This window comes from Lepidochelys kempii, chromosome 1 (genome assembly GCF_965140265.1).
Source record: "Lepidochelys kempii isolate rLepKem1 chromosome 1, rLepKem1.hap2, whole genome shotgun sequence".
NCBI classification, from domain to species: Eukaryota; Metazoa; Chordata; order Testudines; family Cheloniidae; genus Lepidochelys; species Lepidochelys kempii.
This window is the reverse complement of record NC_133256.1, coordinates 279,569,769-279,589,886: the sequence shown is the minus strand read 5'-3', so window position 1 is coordinate 279,589,886 and position 20,118 is coordinate 279,569,769. Positions and strand designations below refer to the sequence as shown.

Here is a 20,118-nt window from a genome sequence, read left to right as displayed (position 1 = left end):
ACAAATCCTAGGTAAAGCACAAACATTTTTTCCCTGGAAGAAGCATTTGGAGATTGTCCACACTGGTCTTTACAAATACATTAACTACCTCAAGTTAATTGGTAATCAGTTAACTCAGTGTAAAAGAAGTATAATGTAGATATATCCTCAATGACTATAGTGAGTTCTGGAGTAGACATAAGGTTTTTTTTTTTTTTTAATTGAGTTCTTTTATTTGCCTTCTGTTTTTGCTTTTTTTTTTTCAGCCTGGCAGAGGGAGTCACATTTTCAAGCTATTCTCAATAACCAGGAGAGGTAGAGCCTTTTTGCATTATTTTTAAAAAAAAAAAAAAGAGAGATTCTGGGATAATCATGTGACTTTAAAAGCTGAGACTTTAAGATATTGCAAATATTGTAAGACCTTCAGTAAAATCTTGAGACTGACAATACTGCTGTGACATGATTAAATCCCTAACATAAAACAAATCTCACAATGCATGCTATTAACGTTTAAATGGTAATTCCAGTTAAGAATAGAACATACTGAAAGTGTCTTTGTTACACAGTCACTTATTACATTTTTGATGTTCTAAGAAAACGTCACAAAATCAAGAATTTGTTTTCCTAAATAATCCCTAATGGACAATGATGCTAGGGTAAAAAAAAATTGTTTTAAAACAAGCAATCATAAAACGGTCGATGGCAGGTTTTGTTATTAACCATTGCACTTGTTTACTGAACGTTACTTAAGACTTCTCTACATAAGAGTGATGTGATAAGTAAAGCACACTAACATGCTGCACTTTAGTTGCCCTGTGAAGACCCTTCTGGTGAGCTCTAAAAGGTATCTAGTTTGCATGAACATAGGAATGTTTGAAACAGGACTAAATTAATTATAAAAAGTACCTAGTATGCATGCGCCAGCAGGATCAGCATGGGGCAGTTAAAGCACATGTTAGAATGCTTTTCAAATCACAAACCTCTAGTGCACTTTGCCAGCTCTGTGAAGACAAGCCCTTAGTTCATTAGAAGACCAGTGGCATTCAGCAGGGAAAAGTAAATCGGCAAGAATTTTTTTGTTTGTGTTTGCACCACAAGAGAAGAGTAATTCTCAGCATGTTTTTAATATCCCAAAGACCTAGAAGTCTCTCAATAAACAGGCAAGAATGTTTGCCAGCAATTTCTCTAGAAAGGTGCAGTAAATTGAATTATGTTTAAGGGAGCACTTTTAGAAGTTTAAGAATATTTTTCTTCTCTTTGTATCTTTGGAAAAAATAAAATGAACCGAGATGCAAGTCATCTCATGCTTGACTTTTAAGATGCCTGAAGGTGATGCTCTATCTTCGTACTTGAGAACCAAATTCATTTTTATCTCATTGAGGACTGAAAGTTTTGTTCCGTTGTGGACCATGGAGCAGTATACAAAAGACATTTTTTAACCATATATTTCCTTATGTCAGCTTCATGACTGAGCAGCCAGTAGCTCTTGTGACTTACATTGTTTCTTGTCACAATGTTCATGATTTGAAATGTTAGCTAGCTAGCTTTACTGTCTTGTCTTTTATGATCTACTTGAACCTTACAGATTTAGTGAATCCCTCCAGAACACACACTGAGAATAAACCCGTTTAATAATGTGCTGAGGCTTACTTACGTGATGCGGTTAAAAACGAGGAAATTGTTCAGTTCAACCTACTATGTTAGAACCAAAGTTCACCAATTTCACTGTATAAAGTCAACATAGATTCCAGTGTGTTACTAGAGTGTTACTGTTTTAAAAGGTTTTTTTGGTTTAAATTCAACCTTTTTAAGTTTAGTTTCTAGCTATCTAATTTTATGAATGTGTTGTCTGAAACCTTTCTTTATCAATTTATTCTGAGACAAAAAGCCATCACAGGGAATAGAAATAGTGTTACATTTTATATGAGTTAGAAGCTTGTATATCTCTGTTAGTATAATATAATGTCGAGGGGGGAAATTTACACCTATATTTGGCTCTGGTGCCTGAAAATGTGCAACAGGTAAATTAGTCTGCAGATAGTGAAGAATTGACTAAAAAGAACTGGAAGAATATGCAACTGAAAGTGATCCTGTATGATTGTAGTAAGTGTCAAACAAATAAAGGACAGTTTGCTAACTAGTATTGTAGCATTTCAAGTAGTGTTCTGTTATGGTAATGAGGAAATATTAGTCAAATCACACAATAAGAAAAGAAACCAAAAAACTAAGATTGTAACATGAAAAAGAAATTGGAAAAACAGCAATAAAGGGAGGAGTGAACAAATGGAAAGAAAAAGGAAATATCTTATCTTTAGTAGTAGATAAAACTATTTAAAGGAACCAGTAGCCTGGACAGTAAATGAAAGAGGGGTCTTCTGTATAGGTATCTGAACTAGAGGGTGTAGTCCTGGTGGTAACTGATGGAGATTGTGGTATTAGATGGTTCAGGAGAATGAAACTAGAAGAGGAAACTTTTGAACAAGGTGTTTCCAGAAGTTCTGCCACTTTGTGGGGATCTGCTTCCAGATATGACTTCCAGCAGTGCCTTGCACCAGAAGGTATGGGATTCTCCAAGGTTCCCAATCACCAGAGTGGTCTAAACTGGGGTGCTTAAGAATTTTAGTAGCTCCAACTATGCTAGTTGAAGAGAAAATATGGGTAAAATAATGAAAAAACAGCCAGAACTTTTTTTTGTTTTCTTTTCCTCATGCATAGGTGAGTTATGATGATTCTAACAGACATTATCATGCTGGGTTTTACTGTGATCAGTGAGTACTGGTAGGAAATTTTAATCCTCAGCCAAACGTTCAGATTCAGAATTCTGTGTTCAATTCAGAGTTCTGAATATTCTGTCCAGGAAAGGATTTTTGGCTGTTTTTTTCCCCTTGAAATGATGGATGGGCTCAAGATTCCAAATTCTCTTTGGGTTAAATTCTCTTTGGGTTTCTAGGCCCTGGTCTACACTAGGACTTTAGGTCGAATTTAGCAGCCTTAAATCGATGTAAACCTGCACCCGTCCACACAATGAAGCCCTTTATTTCGACTTAAAGGGCTGTTAAAATCGATTTCCTTACTCCACCCCTGACAAGTGGATTAGCGCTTAAATCGACCTTGCCGGCTCGAATTTGGGGTACTGTGATACAATTCGATGGTATTGGCCTCCGGGAGCTATCCCAGAGTGCTCCATTGTGACCACTCTGGACAGCACTCTCAACTCAGATGCACTGGCCAGGTAGACAGGAAAAGAACCGCGAACTTTTGAATCTCATTTCCTGTTTGGCCAGTGTGGCAAGCTGCAGGTGACCATGCAGAGCTCATCAGCACAGGTGACCATGATGGAGTCCCAGAATCGCAAAAGAGCTCCAGCATGGACCGAACGGGAGGTACGGGATCTGATCGCTGTTTGGGGAGAGGAATCCGTGCTATCAGAACTCCGTTCCAGTTTTCGAAATGCCAAAACCTTTGTCAAAATCTCCCAGGGCATGAAGGACAGAGGCCATAACAGGGACCCGAAGCAGTGCCGCGTGAAACTGAAGGAGCTGAGGCAAGCCTACCAGAAAACCAGAGAGGCGAACGGCCGGTCCGGGTCAGAGCCCCAAACATGCCGCTTCTATGATGAGCTGCATGCCATTTTAGGGGGTTCAGCCACCACTACCCCAGCTGTGTTGTTTGACTCCTTCAATGGAGATGGAGGCAATACGGAAGCAGGTTTTGGGGAGGACGAAGAAGATGATGATGATGATGATGAGATTGTAGATAGCTCACAGCAAGCAAGCGGAGGAACCGGTTTTCCCGACAGCCAGGAACTGTTTCTCACCCTGGACCTGGAGCCAGTACCCTCCGAACCCACCCAAGGCTGCCTCCTGGACCCAGCAGGTGGAGAAGGGACCTCTGGTGAGTGTACCTTTTAAAATACTATACATGGTTTAAAAGCAAGCATGTGAAAGGATTCCTTTGCCCTGGCATTTGCGGTTCTCCTAGATGTACTCCTAAAGCCTTTGCAAAAGGTTTCTGGGGAGGGCAGCCTTATTGCGTCCTTCATGATAGGACACTTTACCACTCCAGGCCAGTAACACGTACTCGGGAATCATTGTAGAACAAAGCATTGCAGTCTGTTTGCTGGCATTCAAACAACATCCGTTCTTTATCTCTCTGTGTTATCCTCAGGAGAGTGAGATATAATTCATGGTCACCTGGTTGAAATAGAGTGTTTTTCTTCAGGGGACACTCAGAGGAGCCCATTCCTGCTGGGCTGTTTGCCTGTGGCTAAACAAAAATGTTCCCCGCTGTTAGCCACAGGGAGGGGGGAAGGTTGAGGGGGTAGCCACGCGGTGGGGGGGAGGCAAAATGCGACCTTGTAATGAAAGCACATGTGCTATGTATGTAATGTTAACAGCAAGGATTACCCTGAAAGAGTGTAGCCACTGTTTTATAAAATGTGTCTTTTTAAATACCGCTGTCCCTTTTTTTTCCTCCACCAGCTGCATGTGTTTCAATGATCACAGGATCTTCTCCTTCCCAGGGGCTAGTGAAGCTTAGAAAGAAAAAAAAACGCACTCGCGATGAAATGTTCTCCGAGCTCATGCTGTCCTCCCACACTGACAGAGCACAGACGAATGCATGGAGGCAAATAATGTCAGAGTGCAGGAAAGCACAAAATGACTGGGAGGAGAGGTGGCGGGCTGAAGAGAGTAAGTGGCGGGCTGAAGAGAGGGCTGAAGCTCAAATGTGGCGGCAGCGTGATGAGAGGAGGCAGGATTCAATGCTGAGGCTGCTGCAGGACCAAACCAGTATGCTCCAGTGTATGGTTGAGCTGCAGCAAAGGCAGCTGGAGCACAGACTGCCGCTACAGCCCCTGTGTAACCAACTGCCCTCCTCCCCAAGTTCCATAGCCTCCACACCCAGATGCCCAAGAACGCGGTGGGGGGGCCTCCGGCCAACCAGCCACTCCACCACAGAAGATTGCCCCAAAAAAAGAAGGCTGTCATTCAATAAATTTTAAAGTTGTAAACTTTTAAAGTGCTGTGTGGCATTTTCCTTCCCTCCTCCACCACCCCTCCTGGGCTACCTTGGTAGTCATCCCCCTATTTGTGTGATGAATGAATAAAGAATGCATGAATGTGAAGCAACAATGACTTTATTGCCTCTGCAAGCGGTGATTGAAGGGAGGAGAGGCGGGTGGTTAGCTTACAGGGAAGTAGAGTGAACCAAGGGGCGGGGGGTTTCATCAAGGAGAAACAAACAGAACTTTCACACCGTAGCCTGGCCAGTCATGAAACTGGTTTTCAAAGCTTCTCTGATGCGTATTGCGCCCTCTTGTGCTCTTCTAACCACCCTGGTGTCTGGCTGCGCGTAACCAGCAGCCAGGCGATTTGCCTCAACCTCCCACCCCGCCATAAACGTCTCCCCCTTACTCTCACAGATCTTGTGGAGCACACAGCAAGCAGTAATAACAGTGGGAATATTGGTTTCGCTGAGGTCTAAGCGAGTCAGTAAACTGCGCCAGCGCACCTTTAAACGTCCAAATGCACATTCTACCACCATTCTGCACTTGCTCAGCCTGTAGTTGAACAGCTCCTGACTACTGTCCAGGCTGCCTGTGTACGGCTTCATGAGCCATGGCATTAAGGGGTAGGCTGGGTCCCCAAGGATAACAATAGGCATTTCAATATCCCCAACAGTTATTTTCTGGTCTGGGAATAAAGTCCCTTTCTGCAGCTTTTGAAACAGACCAGAGTTCCTGAAGATGCGAGCGTCATGCACCTTTCCCGGCCATCCCACGTTGATGTTGGTGAAACGTCCCTTGTGATCCACCAGAGCTTGCAGCACTATCGAAAAGTACCCCTTGCGGTTTATGTACTCGGCGGCTTGGTGCTCCAGTGCCAAGATAGGGATATGGGTTCCGTCTATGGCCCCACCACAGTTAGGGAATCCCATTGCAGCAAAGCCATCCACTATGACCTGCACATTTCCCAGGGTCACTACCCTTGATATCAGCAGATCTTTGATTGCGTGGGCTACTTGCATCACAGCAGCCCCCACAGTAGATTTGCCCACTCCAAATTGATTCCCAACTGACCGGTAGCTGTCTGGCATTGCAAGCTTCCACAGGGCTTTCGCCGCTCGCTTCTCAACTGTGAGGGCTGCTCTCATCTTGGTATTCATGCGCCTCAGGGCAGGAGAAAGCAAGTCACAAAGTTCCATGAAAGTGCCCTTACGCATGCGAAAGTTTCGCAGCCACTGGGAATCGTCCCAGACCTGCAACACTATGCGGTTCCACCACTCTGTGCTTGTTTCCCAAGCTCAGAATCGGCGTTCCACAGCATGAACCTGCCCCATTAGCACCATCATGCATGCATTGGCAGGGCCCATGCTTTCAGAGAAATCTGTGTCCATGTCCTGATCACTCACGTGACCACGCTGACGTCGCCTCCTCGCCCGGTATCGCTTTGCCAGGTTCCGGTGCTGCATATACTGCTGGATAATGCGTGTGGTGTTTAATGTGCTCCTAATTGCCAAAGTGAGCTGGGCGGCCTCCATGCTTGCCTTGGTATGGCGTCCGCACAGAAAAAAGGCGCGGAACAATTGTCTGCCGTTGCTCTGACGGAGGGAGGGGCGACTGACGACACGGCTTACAGGGTTGGCTTCAGGGAGCTAAAATCAACAAAGGGGGTGTCTTTACATCAAGGAGTATTTCAGGCAGGACTTCACGGAGGGTTCCAATAAGAAATGGTGCACCTAAGTTATCGTTCTTATTGGAACAAGGAGGTTAGCCTGGCCTCTGATTGATACATGGCTAGATTTACCTCGCTGCACCTTCTCTGTGAGTGACTGCAGTGTGACCTAGAGGAATGAGTCCCCTAGACAGGGGAGGCGGGGAAGCAAATGAGTACAAAACAAATCTGGTCTATTTCTTGTTTTGATCCACTCCATCTATCTTTTACATCTTTGGCTCGCAGCAGACGGTGCAGAAGGACTGCATGCCATCCACATCTCATGGCTGCTCGGCAGAAGATGGTACAGTACGACTGCTAGCAATCCATATCGCCTGCCTGCTCACCATAAGACGGTTCAATAGGACTGACTGCAGGACTAAAGAGAATGACCTGGTCAAGTCACTCCAAATTTAGTCCCTGCGCCCATGTCTGCCCAGGCGCTCCCAGCCGACGTGGCCAGGAGCACCTCGGACATGACGAGGACAACTACCAGTCATACTGCACCGTCTGCTGCCAGAAGGCAATGGGTTGCTGCTACTGTGTAGCAAAGCCATACCGCGTCTGCCAGCACCCAGGAGATATAGGGTGACGGTTACCTGAGCGGGCTCCATGCTTGCCGTGGTATGGCATCTGCACAGGTAACTCAGGAAAAAAGGCGCGAAATGATTGTCTGCCCTTGCTTTCACGGAGGGAGGGAGGGAACGGGGGCCTGATGATATGTACCCAGAACCACCCGCGACACTGTTTTAGCCCCATCAGGCATTGGGATCTCAACCCAGAATTCCAATGGGCAGCGGAGACTGCGGGAACTGTGGGATAGCTACCCACAGTGCAACACTCCGGAAGTTGACTCTAGCCTCGGTACTGTGGAAGCGCTCCGCCGAGTTAATGCACTTAATGCACTTAGAGCATTTTCTGTGGGGACACACACACTCGAATATATAAAAGCGATTTCTAAAAAACCGACTTCTATAAATTCAACCTTATTCCGTAGTGTAGACATACCCTAGGAGACTTACACTGTGAATGTGATAAAGTGGCTGTAACACTTTGAATGTTAAAACATTATTGCTTGTGACACTTTTTCTTTCTTCTTTTTAGCTTTTATGGTTAAAGATCTGTGCTTTACTGTTTCTAGAAGTTATTTGAATACAAGAGCATATGTTGATTGCAGCTGAAGAGATCATGAGGCATATTTTCAAAAGTGCTTGCCACCTAATAGCTCTCATTTTTAAGTATCACCATACCCAAGAGTTCAAAAATCACAAGTTAACTTCCCATCCAAAAAAAAATTAGATTGGCTTAAAAATCTTGATGTTTTAAAAATAATTATAGGTTCTTTTTATTTATCTTCTGATTTTTGAGCCGTGTGTGTCTGTATGTGCAACCATGGGGATTTGAAACCTTTTTGTTAAATGAAAGCTGATATTCTCACATTATGGCATGACTCCAGGAGCTTGAGGCTTTAGAAAACACCAAATATTGCAGGAGTTAACACTGCTTTTTGTGAACATGGGAGTGGTATATCGAAAGAGTTGATTATTTGAATGAAATACTTAATTATGTTCTGTTGATCCTAAAATCTGAATGCTAGAAAATAAAAATAGGTTTTTGTTTTTTTTTTAAACTTGCCAGCTGCTGTTCTCCTCCAAAGTTAGGATATACCCCCAAAGGACTTAACAAAAATATGGTTGACTGACCATTGTTGTTCAATAGAGTTCACTTAGTTGGATTCATACTGTTTACTGCTACAGTAGTATGTCAGTCTGGTTGTGATTTGAATGTTCAATAAATACTTCATACTTACATGATTGCATATCAACATTGATTTGTGCCTAGAAGCAACATTTTAAATTTGTCATGATGTGTCAGTGGCAATTTATTTTGCTTAGAACTGGAGATCAAATTGATTCAAGTTTAATTGATTATTGATGGCATATATTAAAATTAATGTGTGTCAAATTTTGTTTCCTGTCAATTTCCTGGTTGTGGGATTGCACGGGTGCAACTGAGAACAGAATTTGTCCCTCTGATTGTTCTTGTCATTTACTTTAGCACATTTGATGCAGGTTAAAAGATTACACTTGGACCACAGTGAGAATTTCTTATCTATAAATGAATAAAGAGGTATAATGATAGCAATACATTAATTTATTTCTAATAAACAGGTACAGTAAGATTGAATACTGTACATTCATGTTACTGAGTCAATGGCAAAACCCCCATTGACTTCAATGGAGGCAGGATCAGGCAGTGAATATGTTTTATGTAGGTGTGTATTATAGGTGGAGCTGGTATCATCACCTGTAGCTAAGGTTTCCTGACACTTCCCATTATAAGACCTGTCTTCAGTTGCTTATAACTTTGCCAAACTGAAATAATTCAGGCAGAGTATCTACTTGAGGCTCTTTTTTAAAAAAAACTAAAATAAAAAAATTAAAAATAAAAAAAGTTTCAGTTAAAATAGTTAAGCTGTTGCCAAGAATGAGACTAGGGGAAAATACATTGTTTTGCCCATAAAGAAACCCATTTAATTAAGAAGCTTGAGCGCTTCCATGATTTGGAGCTTGAAATTTGGGTATGGAGGTTGTCCTGGGATATGCCTTTTGCCAACCCTGTGAAAATCCACCAACTTTGGTAGAGTTAACAGCCTGTGAAAAATCCCTGTACACGCATGTTGAGTAGTCTTGTTAGTTTGGCACATAAAATTCAATGAAGATTCTGTAGCCCTGAGCATGCTTATCCCTTTGCAGCTCCTAGGTGCCAACCAGACTGCTCATGTGCTAGCCATCCCAGGGGTTGAGGATTTTCCATGGCATTGCTCCTGCTGTGGCACGGGGCACAGGAAATGAGTGCAGGGAGATTGTCTTTCTTGTACACTCAAAGCGCCCCTTTTCGGTGCACAGGCAATGTGGGGGAGGAAGCAGCCTGGCTCAAATGCAGAGGGGGGTGAGGGCAGAGAGAATAGATTGGGGCAGGGGAGACTGGAACCAGGAGCTAGGACTGGCCGGGCTAGGCGACTGCCCTGGGGTGCCAACGGGGACATGGTGGCGATGGTGGTAGTGCACTGGGGTGAGGGTTAAGGTCGGGGGAGGAGCGGTGCAGGAGGATTCTGGGGCTGGCTTGGAGAGGAGACTAGAATGAGGAAGGGGACAGACTGCGGCAAGGAGCTGAGGGAGGAGGGACTGGAAATGTGAGGAGAAGACAAGTACAGAAGAGATCAGGCTTGGGGAGTACAGGGCAGAAAGGTCTGTGAACACCAGACACACTTCCTTCCAGAACCTGGAATCGAACCCAAGATTTCAGATTCTCAGTGTTCCTCTGTTGTCGGCCAATATCAGTGAAATCTACTAGCAAAACATGTGTTCCACTCCTGTCCTTGTAGCTGGCTCACGTAGAGGGTGACATACCTGTAAGGCTATGGCGGATTATATAAAGCTCTGAATGAGAATTGCCCTGGTTATATTCGAGACCTTGGCCCTGAGCCACCACCTGATAAGTATTTGTGCTCACATGCTACCTGGTGATTAGAAGTTATGTTATCACGCTTGAAATTAGTGGACAAACAAGACTCTTGCTGTGGCAGGTTTGACGGTGTGGAACTTTTTCCCTTCTGAAATCCAGTTTATTTCATCTCACCCATTTTTTTAAAAAAAAACTTATTTTTTCAGCACTCTTTTTAAATTACTACCCTGGTCACTGCACACCACAACGTAATCACAACCGCTGGCTACTGCAAGAGTCGGTCTGCTGCTCCAACCATGGTGAGTTAGGCCACAAGGCATGGGGCGAGGGGTCTTCTGCTGCAGCTTTTGTGAAGACATCCTTGGAATCGCAGGTTGGAACTGCGGAAAAGCCTCCTTTCCCCTGGCAATCTGCATGTTGCTTGAGGACAAGCACCAGTGTAAAGCCCCCCAAATAGTTTGTTTTTTATAGAAGCGGCACCGTGTTTTGGGGTGGAGGGGGGTGGAAAGGGAGACAAAAAGGAATCCTCCCAGATTGCAATACACGGTGATCCCTTCTAACCACAACCATGGCACATTTAGGAAAGCATGGTTGTATGACCCATATTTCACCAAATGGGGGGCGGATTCCTTGTTGAATTGTTTGCAATTTAAGGGCTAGCACTGAAAACTTCCCCCGTTTCCCCTAGGTAACCCTATGCAATATCACTCTGCTGAGGGTAACAGAGGCAGTAAGGGAGCAAATGCTGAAAGCGTCTGGGTACAGACCTGGTCCTTATACTGCAATGCTGTGTTCTGCAATGATGCCAGCAGAGTTAATGCTGGACTGGCATGGGAAAGTGTCATACCATGGTGGACGAAATAAGGCAGCCCTTCCCAGAAACCTTCTGCAAAGGATTGAAGAGTACCTCCATGAAAGTTTCCTAGAGGATCCCTGGAGGATTCCCGGGCCATTCCCATGCACATAAACAGTCTTTTTCATAGCGCACGCTCTGTGTAGCTGGAGTGGCCACCGGTTCCCACTACACCTACTTTTTTGTTCAGATTAAACGTAAAAAATAATAGCATGTAACCCCTACAGTTTGATTGGAAATACGTACTCACCAGAGTTACATTCCCCAGCATCACGCTCCGCCGCCAACTGGTCCTGTGAAGGGATGGGCTCGGGGGTTAAAAACCGTTCTTGGCTGTTGAGGAGAATGGATCCTCAGCTTTCCTGCCTCACATTCTCCTTCTCCTCCTCTTCCTAGTCAACAATGTCTTCCTCATTGTTGCTCAAGGTTGCCCAGGGCTCCTGGGAGGTATCCACGGAGCATTTTGGGGTAGTGGTGGAGGCGCCACTGAGAATTGCATGCAGGTCCTCATAAAAGCAGCATGTCTGGGGAGCAGAACCAGAACTACTGTTCACCTCCCTTGTCTTCTGGTATGCTTGCTGAAGCTCTTTTATTTTCATGCGGCACTGCTGCATGCCCCTGGTGTAGCCCTTCTCCCTCATGCCCTGTGCTATTGTAACCCACGCACCTCCTGGGTGTGCTATTCCGTCCCATCTAGTGGCTCCAAGACCACTTGGAGAGAGATTAATGAGTTTGCTCTACAGCCTTAATTAACAGCCAGTTGGCTTTTAGCTCATGTGGTAGAGGCTCATGCTTTAAGCTTCAGAAGCGCCAGGTTTGATCCTGCCCACTGACGACCAGGGTCTGTCTGAGTTACGCTATCTTGGCATAGATGTCAGTGTTTTTTCTGCTGTATCGGAGATCTGCCTGCACAGACTCTTCTTCCCACGCTGCAGTAAGATCCACCACCTCCTGTGTACTCTATGCTGGAGCGCGTTTGTGGCCTTGAGTCTCAGTGATTGCTATGCTGGCGAGCTCTCCACGCTGATCAAACAGGAAATGAAAATTCAAAAGTTCCTGGGGCTTTAACAGGGGAGCGGCTCTTTCCTGTGTACTTGGCTGACGTGCAGTGGAGTGGAAAGCGCTCTCCAGAGTGGTCACAGCGGAGCACTGAGGGACACCTCCTGGTGGCTAATTCATTCGCATTACACAACAGTGTCTACACTATCCCTATCTCGAACTGTGGATGTCGAATCAAGCAGCACGCCTCTCGCAGGGGAGGAATAGAGAAGTCAACTTTACAGGCCACTTAGATTGGCGGAAGGGACTCAGTAGTGTAGACACATACATTATTAGATCAACTTAATGCAACTTATGTCAACCTAAGCTTGTAGTGTAGGCCAGGCCACAGTGGGGTTTTGTTCATCTCTCTCATCACCTGTTGCATGACTTCAGCAGTAATATTCCATTAAGCAATTGATACATTTTCCCAATTTATATGTGCTTATCTTAAAAACTGTAGGGTGTAACAAGCCCAAAAAATGAAGTTAATTCATTCAATAATAGGTCTTTGTTCGTTGCTTGGTCACACGAATTCACGTTAATTTTTCCTATGAAACTAATTTTCATAGTGTGTTGTTTAATAATAATAAAAAGAGATTGTTCAGTTTATAAAAGCAGATCTGCTTCTTCGATGACAGTTAAATGCAACTAAATAGAAGAACAGTTATATATATGAAAGAAACTTGATGGTAGAATCGGTTAATTTAAAAAGTTATTATCTGCAACTTATTATCCAAGCTTGTTGTTCACTTCTGCTGACAAGATAAAATAAATTACAGTATATGGTTCCATTATTACTCTGTTTCTGAATAATATTGAGATAGAAAATGTCTGAAATGGTATATGGCTAACTGTTGGCTGCTTATTTTTTGGTTTCTTTGTTTTGCTTGTTTGTTTTTTACTGCCTCTTGTATAAAAGTAAATTGAAAAAATTATATAGGTGTTTTAATTGAAGAGCACCATCAGATTGGAAATTTATAGGCTCTTTCCTGGGATTTATTCCAAAATCTGGATTATTTTCTTTGTTCTATAAATGAAAGCAGTTTGAAGATCTGAGCCTTTAAAATAAGCCAATTGCCTTAAAGTCAGAATTAGTTGAACAAGCAAGTGGCCTTTTATTGTATTACGAGGATAGTTGAAAATGGGCTTTAAATCCTGCTTTATCTTTCTCTAGCTAAAGAAAGTGCAAATTACAGTGGCTGGGTTAACTCTTTCATCAAGAAACATCAGAACATACCATGGCTGAGCAATGAACACAAAAGAACAGCACTAGAGAGATACATTTAGTATGCCAATCTATTAAAAACTGACCAACATGGAATCTATTTGAAAGAATTATACTGAAATAAAAAATTAAAATGTTAATAAGAATAATTTGTCTTCTAATTTTTTAGATTTAAAAAAAAATCAGAAAGGAGATGCAGATGTTGTTTCTTTTAAATAAGTCTGATTTCTTAGGATAGAGTATCTAGTTATTTTAAATTAGCATATATTAGACCAAATATTCCAAGCAAGTTAATGATGTTAGCAGAGTAATTGTGACTTTGTGATGATTGGTTATTATTGGAAGTATCTCAAAGCCTGATTCTGACTTGGGGTGCAAATGTTTAAATATATTTCAACTGGTATAAAATTATAAAAAATGTTCGTCTTTGAAATCTCCCTCAGGTTTCCAGTGGGCTGAACACTGAGTGCTTTCTTCTTACATGAACCTCAGTGATTCTACAAAATTATTATAATCCCTGGATCTGACCGTTAAAACGCAGCACCACACCACACCCAAAACACTTTAAAAACACTTGCACAGGTCCCATCTGCTGTACGAGAATTTATGCATGTGTGTCAAATGGCAGAATTTGTCCCACCAACATGATACAGTAGATTGTCCAGCTATACCAAAAGAAGGACAGGAGACACTTGCAAAATATTTAATCAGGCCACAACTTTATTATTAGATGTCTGGCAAATGAAAGTGTACAGAGCAGGAAACTCCATGTTCATTCAAATAACTACCCAGGGCTTCCACTAACCCCCACTTCATTTTCCATCCAGGTCCCCCAGCCAACCCATGGCTGAGACCTTACCATCCAACCCGCCCCACACACACACACACCTCCCTGAGAGTTAAGGTCTGCTATAGGGAAGGGGGGTTGGCTCCCTGTCATACCAATCAAAGGAGCCCTGAACCCGTGCCCCCCCCCCATTTTGTTCCTTTAAGAAGCACCTCTTTTTAAGTCCTTTAGCAGGCCATTTATCTGGGGTCACTGGGTGCCTTCCCTATGGAGTACCTGCACTAGACATCCATCCCACACTTACATAATGGGTGTGACATCATAGCTTAACTCCCTTTCCTTCTCACCATAATAGGTCCTCTCTGATACCTGCTGGGAAGGTGAAAAAAATAAAAAAACCATCACTCCACCTAAGCTGATATGGTGGTGAGGGAAAAATTCGTTCCCAACCCCCCTACAAAGGAGCAACTAGCTCAATGCCCACAGCAAATCCTAACTCAACCCGATATTTATCACATCGAGGGGAGGGAAGATGGGTGCTGCCTTGCCTGTTGTGTGGTGAAAGGGCTTCTAACGTCAGGGCTTGCACCTTTTAAAGCCTTCCACCCTTATGTTCCCAGGGGATGAGTCAGCATCGCCAAGCTGACCACCACCCACCTTTTTGCAGCAGTTTCTGACCTCCTTCCCCTTGTTCCCCCGCCATAAAGCACTGCTACCTTCCTCCGGCAAGCCTGGACAATGTCCCCCCTGCTTCAGGTGCAGTGCAGCCAGCCTCCCTAATCTGCACTTTCCTAACCCACAAAGTTTATAATCTCGACAAATATTGGTGGTCTCTTGTCATCTCTCAGGAAAGATTTAATAGTGAATGCTAATATATTTATGATAAAAGCTAGTACGGTACATTTACTATTATACGAGGAAGCATAATCATGAATAATTAAAATTAAACTATAAGTGACAAAATAAATGAGTACATTTAGCAATGCCTTTTTGTTTGTTCATTTAGGGTCAGATTTTCAAAAGAGCCTAGGTGACTTTCAATGGTACTCCTAAATAATGTAGAGTCTTCTGAAAATCCAACTTTTATGCATTAATTTGCAAAATTCTGTAATTTGCAGTAAGTCTTCCACTCAAGGTTCAACTGATAATTGAACATTGGCAGATGATCATGAATTCTTAATGAGAAACATTCACTACCTTCCCATATATAATTGCATCTATCAAGGACACTGATATTTTTTCTTTCCATTGCAATATTCTAAAGGCCTAATTCCTACTTTTGACCACGGCAGACATCTTTGGGTAATGTATAACCGAAAGTAACAATGAACCCAATTTCTCATTCCATAACTTACTCTGCCAATTCTCCTTTACTCGTGTGCAACACATGTGGGTTGACAGAGCTGCATATTTCATGCTCAGATATGGTTCATAGGAAATCCAAAAATATTTAACCAGAGAAATGGGACAATAGGCCATTCTCTATCACACCTCTGCAATTTCAGCTCTGGGCTTGGCACCCCGCACTAAGTCTGAGCACTGAATTGAGAGTAGGGAGACTGCCTCTCCTGTGCTCTCAGTGACCACATGCTGGGCCCACGCTTCATGCAGGAAGAAGCTGCCTGCTTTGACCATAATGAGAGAACGAGATCCAGACCAGGGAGAAGGGCCTAGAAACTGGCACAAGGATCTGAAGGGGAGTGGACATTGTCATTGAACAAAGACCCCTCAAAAGGAGACTGGAACTGTGAGCCAGTGGGGACAGGGAATGAAGGTGGGAGAGGACTGGAGGTCAGAATTGGGGGAGAGAGGGGGGGTTGAGGAATTGGGTTGGGAAAGGGTGGACTGGACAAAGAGACTGGAGAGAAGGACCTGGAAGGAGAATGGGGTGCTGGAATGGCTGTCAAGGAGACTGGGATGGGGAGTCTGGAGGAGTGAGACTAGCATTTTCTGGGGAAGAAGACTGGGACTAGGATGAGAAGCCTGAGGACTGGAGACTGGGAGTGTATAGGCAAGGAGAATGGGATTGGGAAAAGGAGCTGGGGATGTAGAAGAGACAGGACAGGGACAGTTTGGAGGGAACAGGGCAGAAGGGGTCAAGCTTAGGAGGAATGGGCAGAAGAGGCTGTGCCCAGTTAGACCACAGACCCTTCCAGAGCCAAGATTCCTGAGTGTACACCATTCCTTTGCTATCAGTACATATCTGTGAAACCCAAATGGCAAGGTGTCCCATCCCCCTCTAGTGACGCAACCTGCCAGATCTGAAGAGAATGTGTGCTGGTTCACATGGAGTATGACAATGTACTATTGGTATCAGTTATTCCATTAGCTCGAGTGACAGAGGATTGTGTGGTGAATTTAAAAGTGCCATCTCTGCTGATGCACAATGTAAGCTATGTCACTTACAGGTGTGTAAAATTCACAACCCTGAGAGACTTAGCTAAGCTCTCCTAAACCCTGGTTATAAGTACTGCTAAAGTAACGAAATAATTTTTCTGGTGACCTAGCCACCATCTCTTAAGAGGGTGGATTTACTCCATTGATGGGAAACCCTCTCTAGTTGCTGTAGCAGGCGTCTACACTACAGCCGCATAGCTGCTTGTGCTGGAGATGTGCCACTGTGGCACTTGTAGTGTGGACACAACCTAAGATTCTTCACCCACAATATCAGCCTCAGCTTGAGGAGCATCTGCATATGTTGAGGGGGAGGGATAGCTCAGTGGTTTGAGCATTGGCCTGCTAAACCCAGGGTTGTGAGTTCAATCCTTGAAGGGGCCATTTAGGGATCGGGGCAAAAATTGGGGATTGGTCCTGCTTTGAGCAGGGGGTTGGACTAGATGACCTCCTGAGGTCCCTTCCAACCCTGATATTCTATGATTCTATGTGCCAGCTCACGCTGACAGTGCCTCCTGGTATCACAAAGACTGGCTCTAATACAATCAATTTTCTCATCAGAAAAGTCCTAGTGATCAACTGATGAACCTGCTTTAGGGAGAGATTGTCTGGATGCACCAGACTCTTATTTACTTCCCGGCTTTACTAAAGATGAAGGCATTCATTTATGCTAAGAAGAAATGGAAACAGGTGAAGTGGGGATACGCCCTGTGCTATCCCTCTGAGTTTGTGTCTGTTTTAGGAGTCCTGATTAGTGGTGGCAGTTATGTGTATTGTCTGTTATTGAGGTAATTTGCAGTGATGCAGATTTCCTTCAAAATTGTGAACTGTATGGTTTTGTCCCCCTTCTTTGCCACCCCCCAATTGAGACTGACATTCATAACTAAGAAAGAAAATTAACATTTTCAGCTTTCCTAAAGCTAAGAGGGAATTGTATGACATAAGATAGGGCATCAGACATTTGAGACTGCAGTTTTTTGAGCTTTTGCTTTGTCTGTATTCCTTTCTTTGTTTTGCTGATATTCTGGTGCCTTTCACTTATTAGGACCATTTGACTGAGTGCTTGCACTGAGGCTGGTTCTTGATGAAAGGTGCTTACTTTTTATCTTGCTCTGTTAGTAGAGCAGCTCTTACAGAAGAGGTAAGGTAGTTGCTGCAGTGATCTATTTAAAACTTGGGATATTGTCTTATGTTTTGATAAGCAGAACTGAAATTTCAGGAAGATGGAGTGAGATTACACATATAAGGGAAGAAAAAGTAATTGTAAATCCAAAGGAGAACACAAATTGCACTTGCATAAGCATTACATTTTTCATAAGCTGTGTTTCAGAACAAGGTTGCCTGGATTTTCATGAGGTGGCTAGAGGTGTGTGGTCACTTCTGAAATGTAAAATCCCACTTCTCAAAGTAGCTGTGAATTATTTGTCTGTGCATCCAATGTAGTTGATTCATTTTCACCTTTAGGGTGAAATGGTTGTGCAGAGCCAGCAAGACCTATGCACCATTTAGATCCCAGGTGTTTTGAGGACTCAAGTGGTCCATAGGTCTGTGCTGCTATTCTGCACAGAGTGAATTTCACTATTAATTAACAATGATGTGTTTAAAATCATCCCAATACAGTACGTTAATCAAGATCGTGATTTTCAAATGAATGATGAATGGATTTTATTATTCTAATTTTGGGGAAAAAAATATTAAAAATGAAAACCTCCTTTCCCCTATATATCCTGTTAGTAGGCAAAAACCCGTCTCTTCTTTTTATTTCCTTTGCATCAGTATCAATCTGACAGACTACATTTTAAAATTTGTGAGCTGTTTATAAGGGATTTGTATTTTAATTTTAATCCTCTCTGTGATTTTTTTCATTTCTGTCTCTCCATCAATAAAACTAGTATGTTGCTTCTGATTGAAGCATCTTTGTCACACGGCCGACCAGTGAGGGTGGAACTAGAAGCAGGGGACACAGAATTGTCATGGTATCTCAATGCTGCCTAGTGTTGGTAGCCAGTTAAGCTGGTTTTCCAGCTGCTTTTTGCTGCCAGAACATAAGAGAAGGTACTGGCCTAGATACTTAAAGCTTGACTGAAATATGATTGAGACCATATATATTTGCAAATATTGGGTTTCACTTCAGGGAGGAATGATTATAATTAGTGGGCTACAACCATGCTTGGTGGTCTTTTTATTTTTATTTTGGCAGTACCTAGGAGTCCAAGTCATGGATCATTGTGTTAGGTGCCATATAAATACCCACCCTTCAGTGGGGGTGGTATCATAGAATCAGTTCTGTAGCAGCTGAGAGATTCTCGGAGGTAAATATCACATATTGAATACTAGCTCTCACCCATAAACATACAGACAGTGAACTTCTTAGCTTCTGAATAGTTATATAATTATTTTTAAACCCATAAATACACATACCACCTACCTCCAAAAGCAATTAAACACATTTTATAGAAAATAATGTACACATCTTGACAATAGAGAAAATGGTTCTCAGTTGTGCATGCTCACTAACAACTTAAAAGCAGGAGACCTGCCGCAGGAACCAGATCAAGTCATCCCAAAATCCTAAGAGAAGTTTGTTTCGGGAAGGAAAAAGGCAAAAAAAAATTAGGTTCTATCTGAACCTTTAGGGAGAGTAGTCACTGATACCAAGGCTGCAGCTATCCTTTGTCATATTGGCACTCGTTTTCAATTACTCCATATAAAAGACAGTTAAATGATTGCATTTTGAAATGTAAACAAGCTCACAAAGTGATTGCCAATACCACTCTTAACTTCAACACACTGCTGGTTCCATGTCTCAAGTATACAATGCAACAAGCTTGCTGGGCCTGAAGAAAGGAAAGGAAAAGTATCTCATGCAGTTCATGAATGCTCTCTTTTGACCTTACATTATCTTGTGCTTACACTACACTTGAGACTGCATTGTTTCTTTTCAGTGCACAAATTTCTGTGTCATGACCAGGTTTCAGCAGAGAAGCCCTATGAAAATTTGATTATAATTAGCAGTGCGTGTTATGATTTAAATTAGACATGTTTTGTAGATATTTGGATCTCTAAAATCTATACCTACCTTAGTTTTTGATGTGTAAAATAGCAGTTCAGGTTAGACATTAATGATGAGCAGGGATCCTAGAAATTCATTCCAATGTGAAATTTGTGTTTTTTACAGAGCATCTTTAGTTTTTACATTTTTGTGGAGGGGAAAAAAAATAAAAACACACATTAACTGCTAGCTAAATTTTACTGAAAGTGCCAGTGTCACTTTTTCCAGTGTTTCCCAACCTTATTAGACAGGAGGGCCACATAAACCTAAGCCCAACCTTCTTTGGGCCAAACAGATTCTACATATTTTAATAAGACTTCAGCTGACAGCGGGAGCCCAGCCACCCGGGACTGATACTAGGAGTTTTATTTTTTGTGCCTTTAAAAAAAAAATCTGAAAATATAGAGTACAGACATAGAAATATTTGATATATATAAGAAATACACATTGCAATTCTACAGATTTTATTTTATTATAATGATTGATGGCACTGGTATGCTTTGAACTTGCCTAAAATTGTAAATATATCCATAAAACATTGTGTTCAACTGACACTTTTATATAAATTGTGGCTAGGGAAACTAAAACTCAGAATTTCATTTTAAT

The 20,118-nt window shown here is 42.8% G+C and overlaps 2 protein-coding genes across 5 annotated transcripts in view; both read left to right on the top strand.

The window, feature by feature from the left end:
* SYT1 (synaptotagmin 1) overlaps nucleotides 1–20,118 on the top strand; it is a 512,267-nt gene that overhangs the window by 19,614 nt on the left and 472,535 nt on the right. The gene's annotated exons all lie outside the window — the stretch shown is intronic.
* LOC140909416 (uncharacterized) lies at nucleotides 3,185–4,981 on the top strand. The gene is made up of 2 exons (XM_073338679.1): nucleotides 3,185–3,873; nucleotides 4,461–4,981. The coding sequence occupies exons 1-2, from the start codon at nucleotides 3,285–3,287 to the stop codon at nucleotides 4,979–4,981; spliced, it is 1,110 nt and encodes a 369-aa protein (XP_073194780.1). The 5' UTR covers nucleotides 3,185–3,284.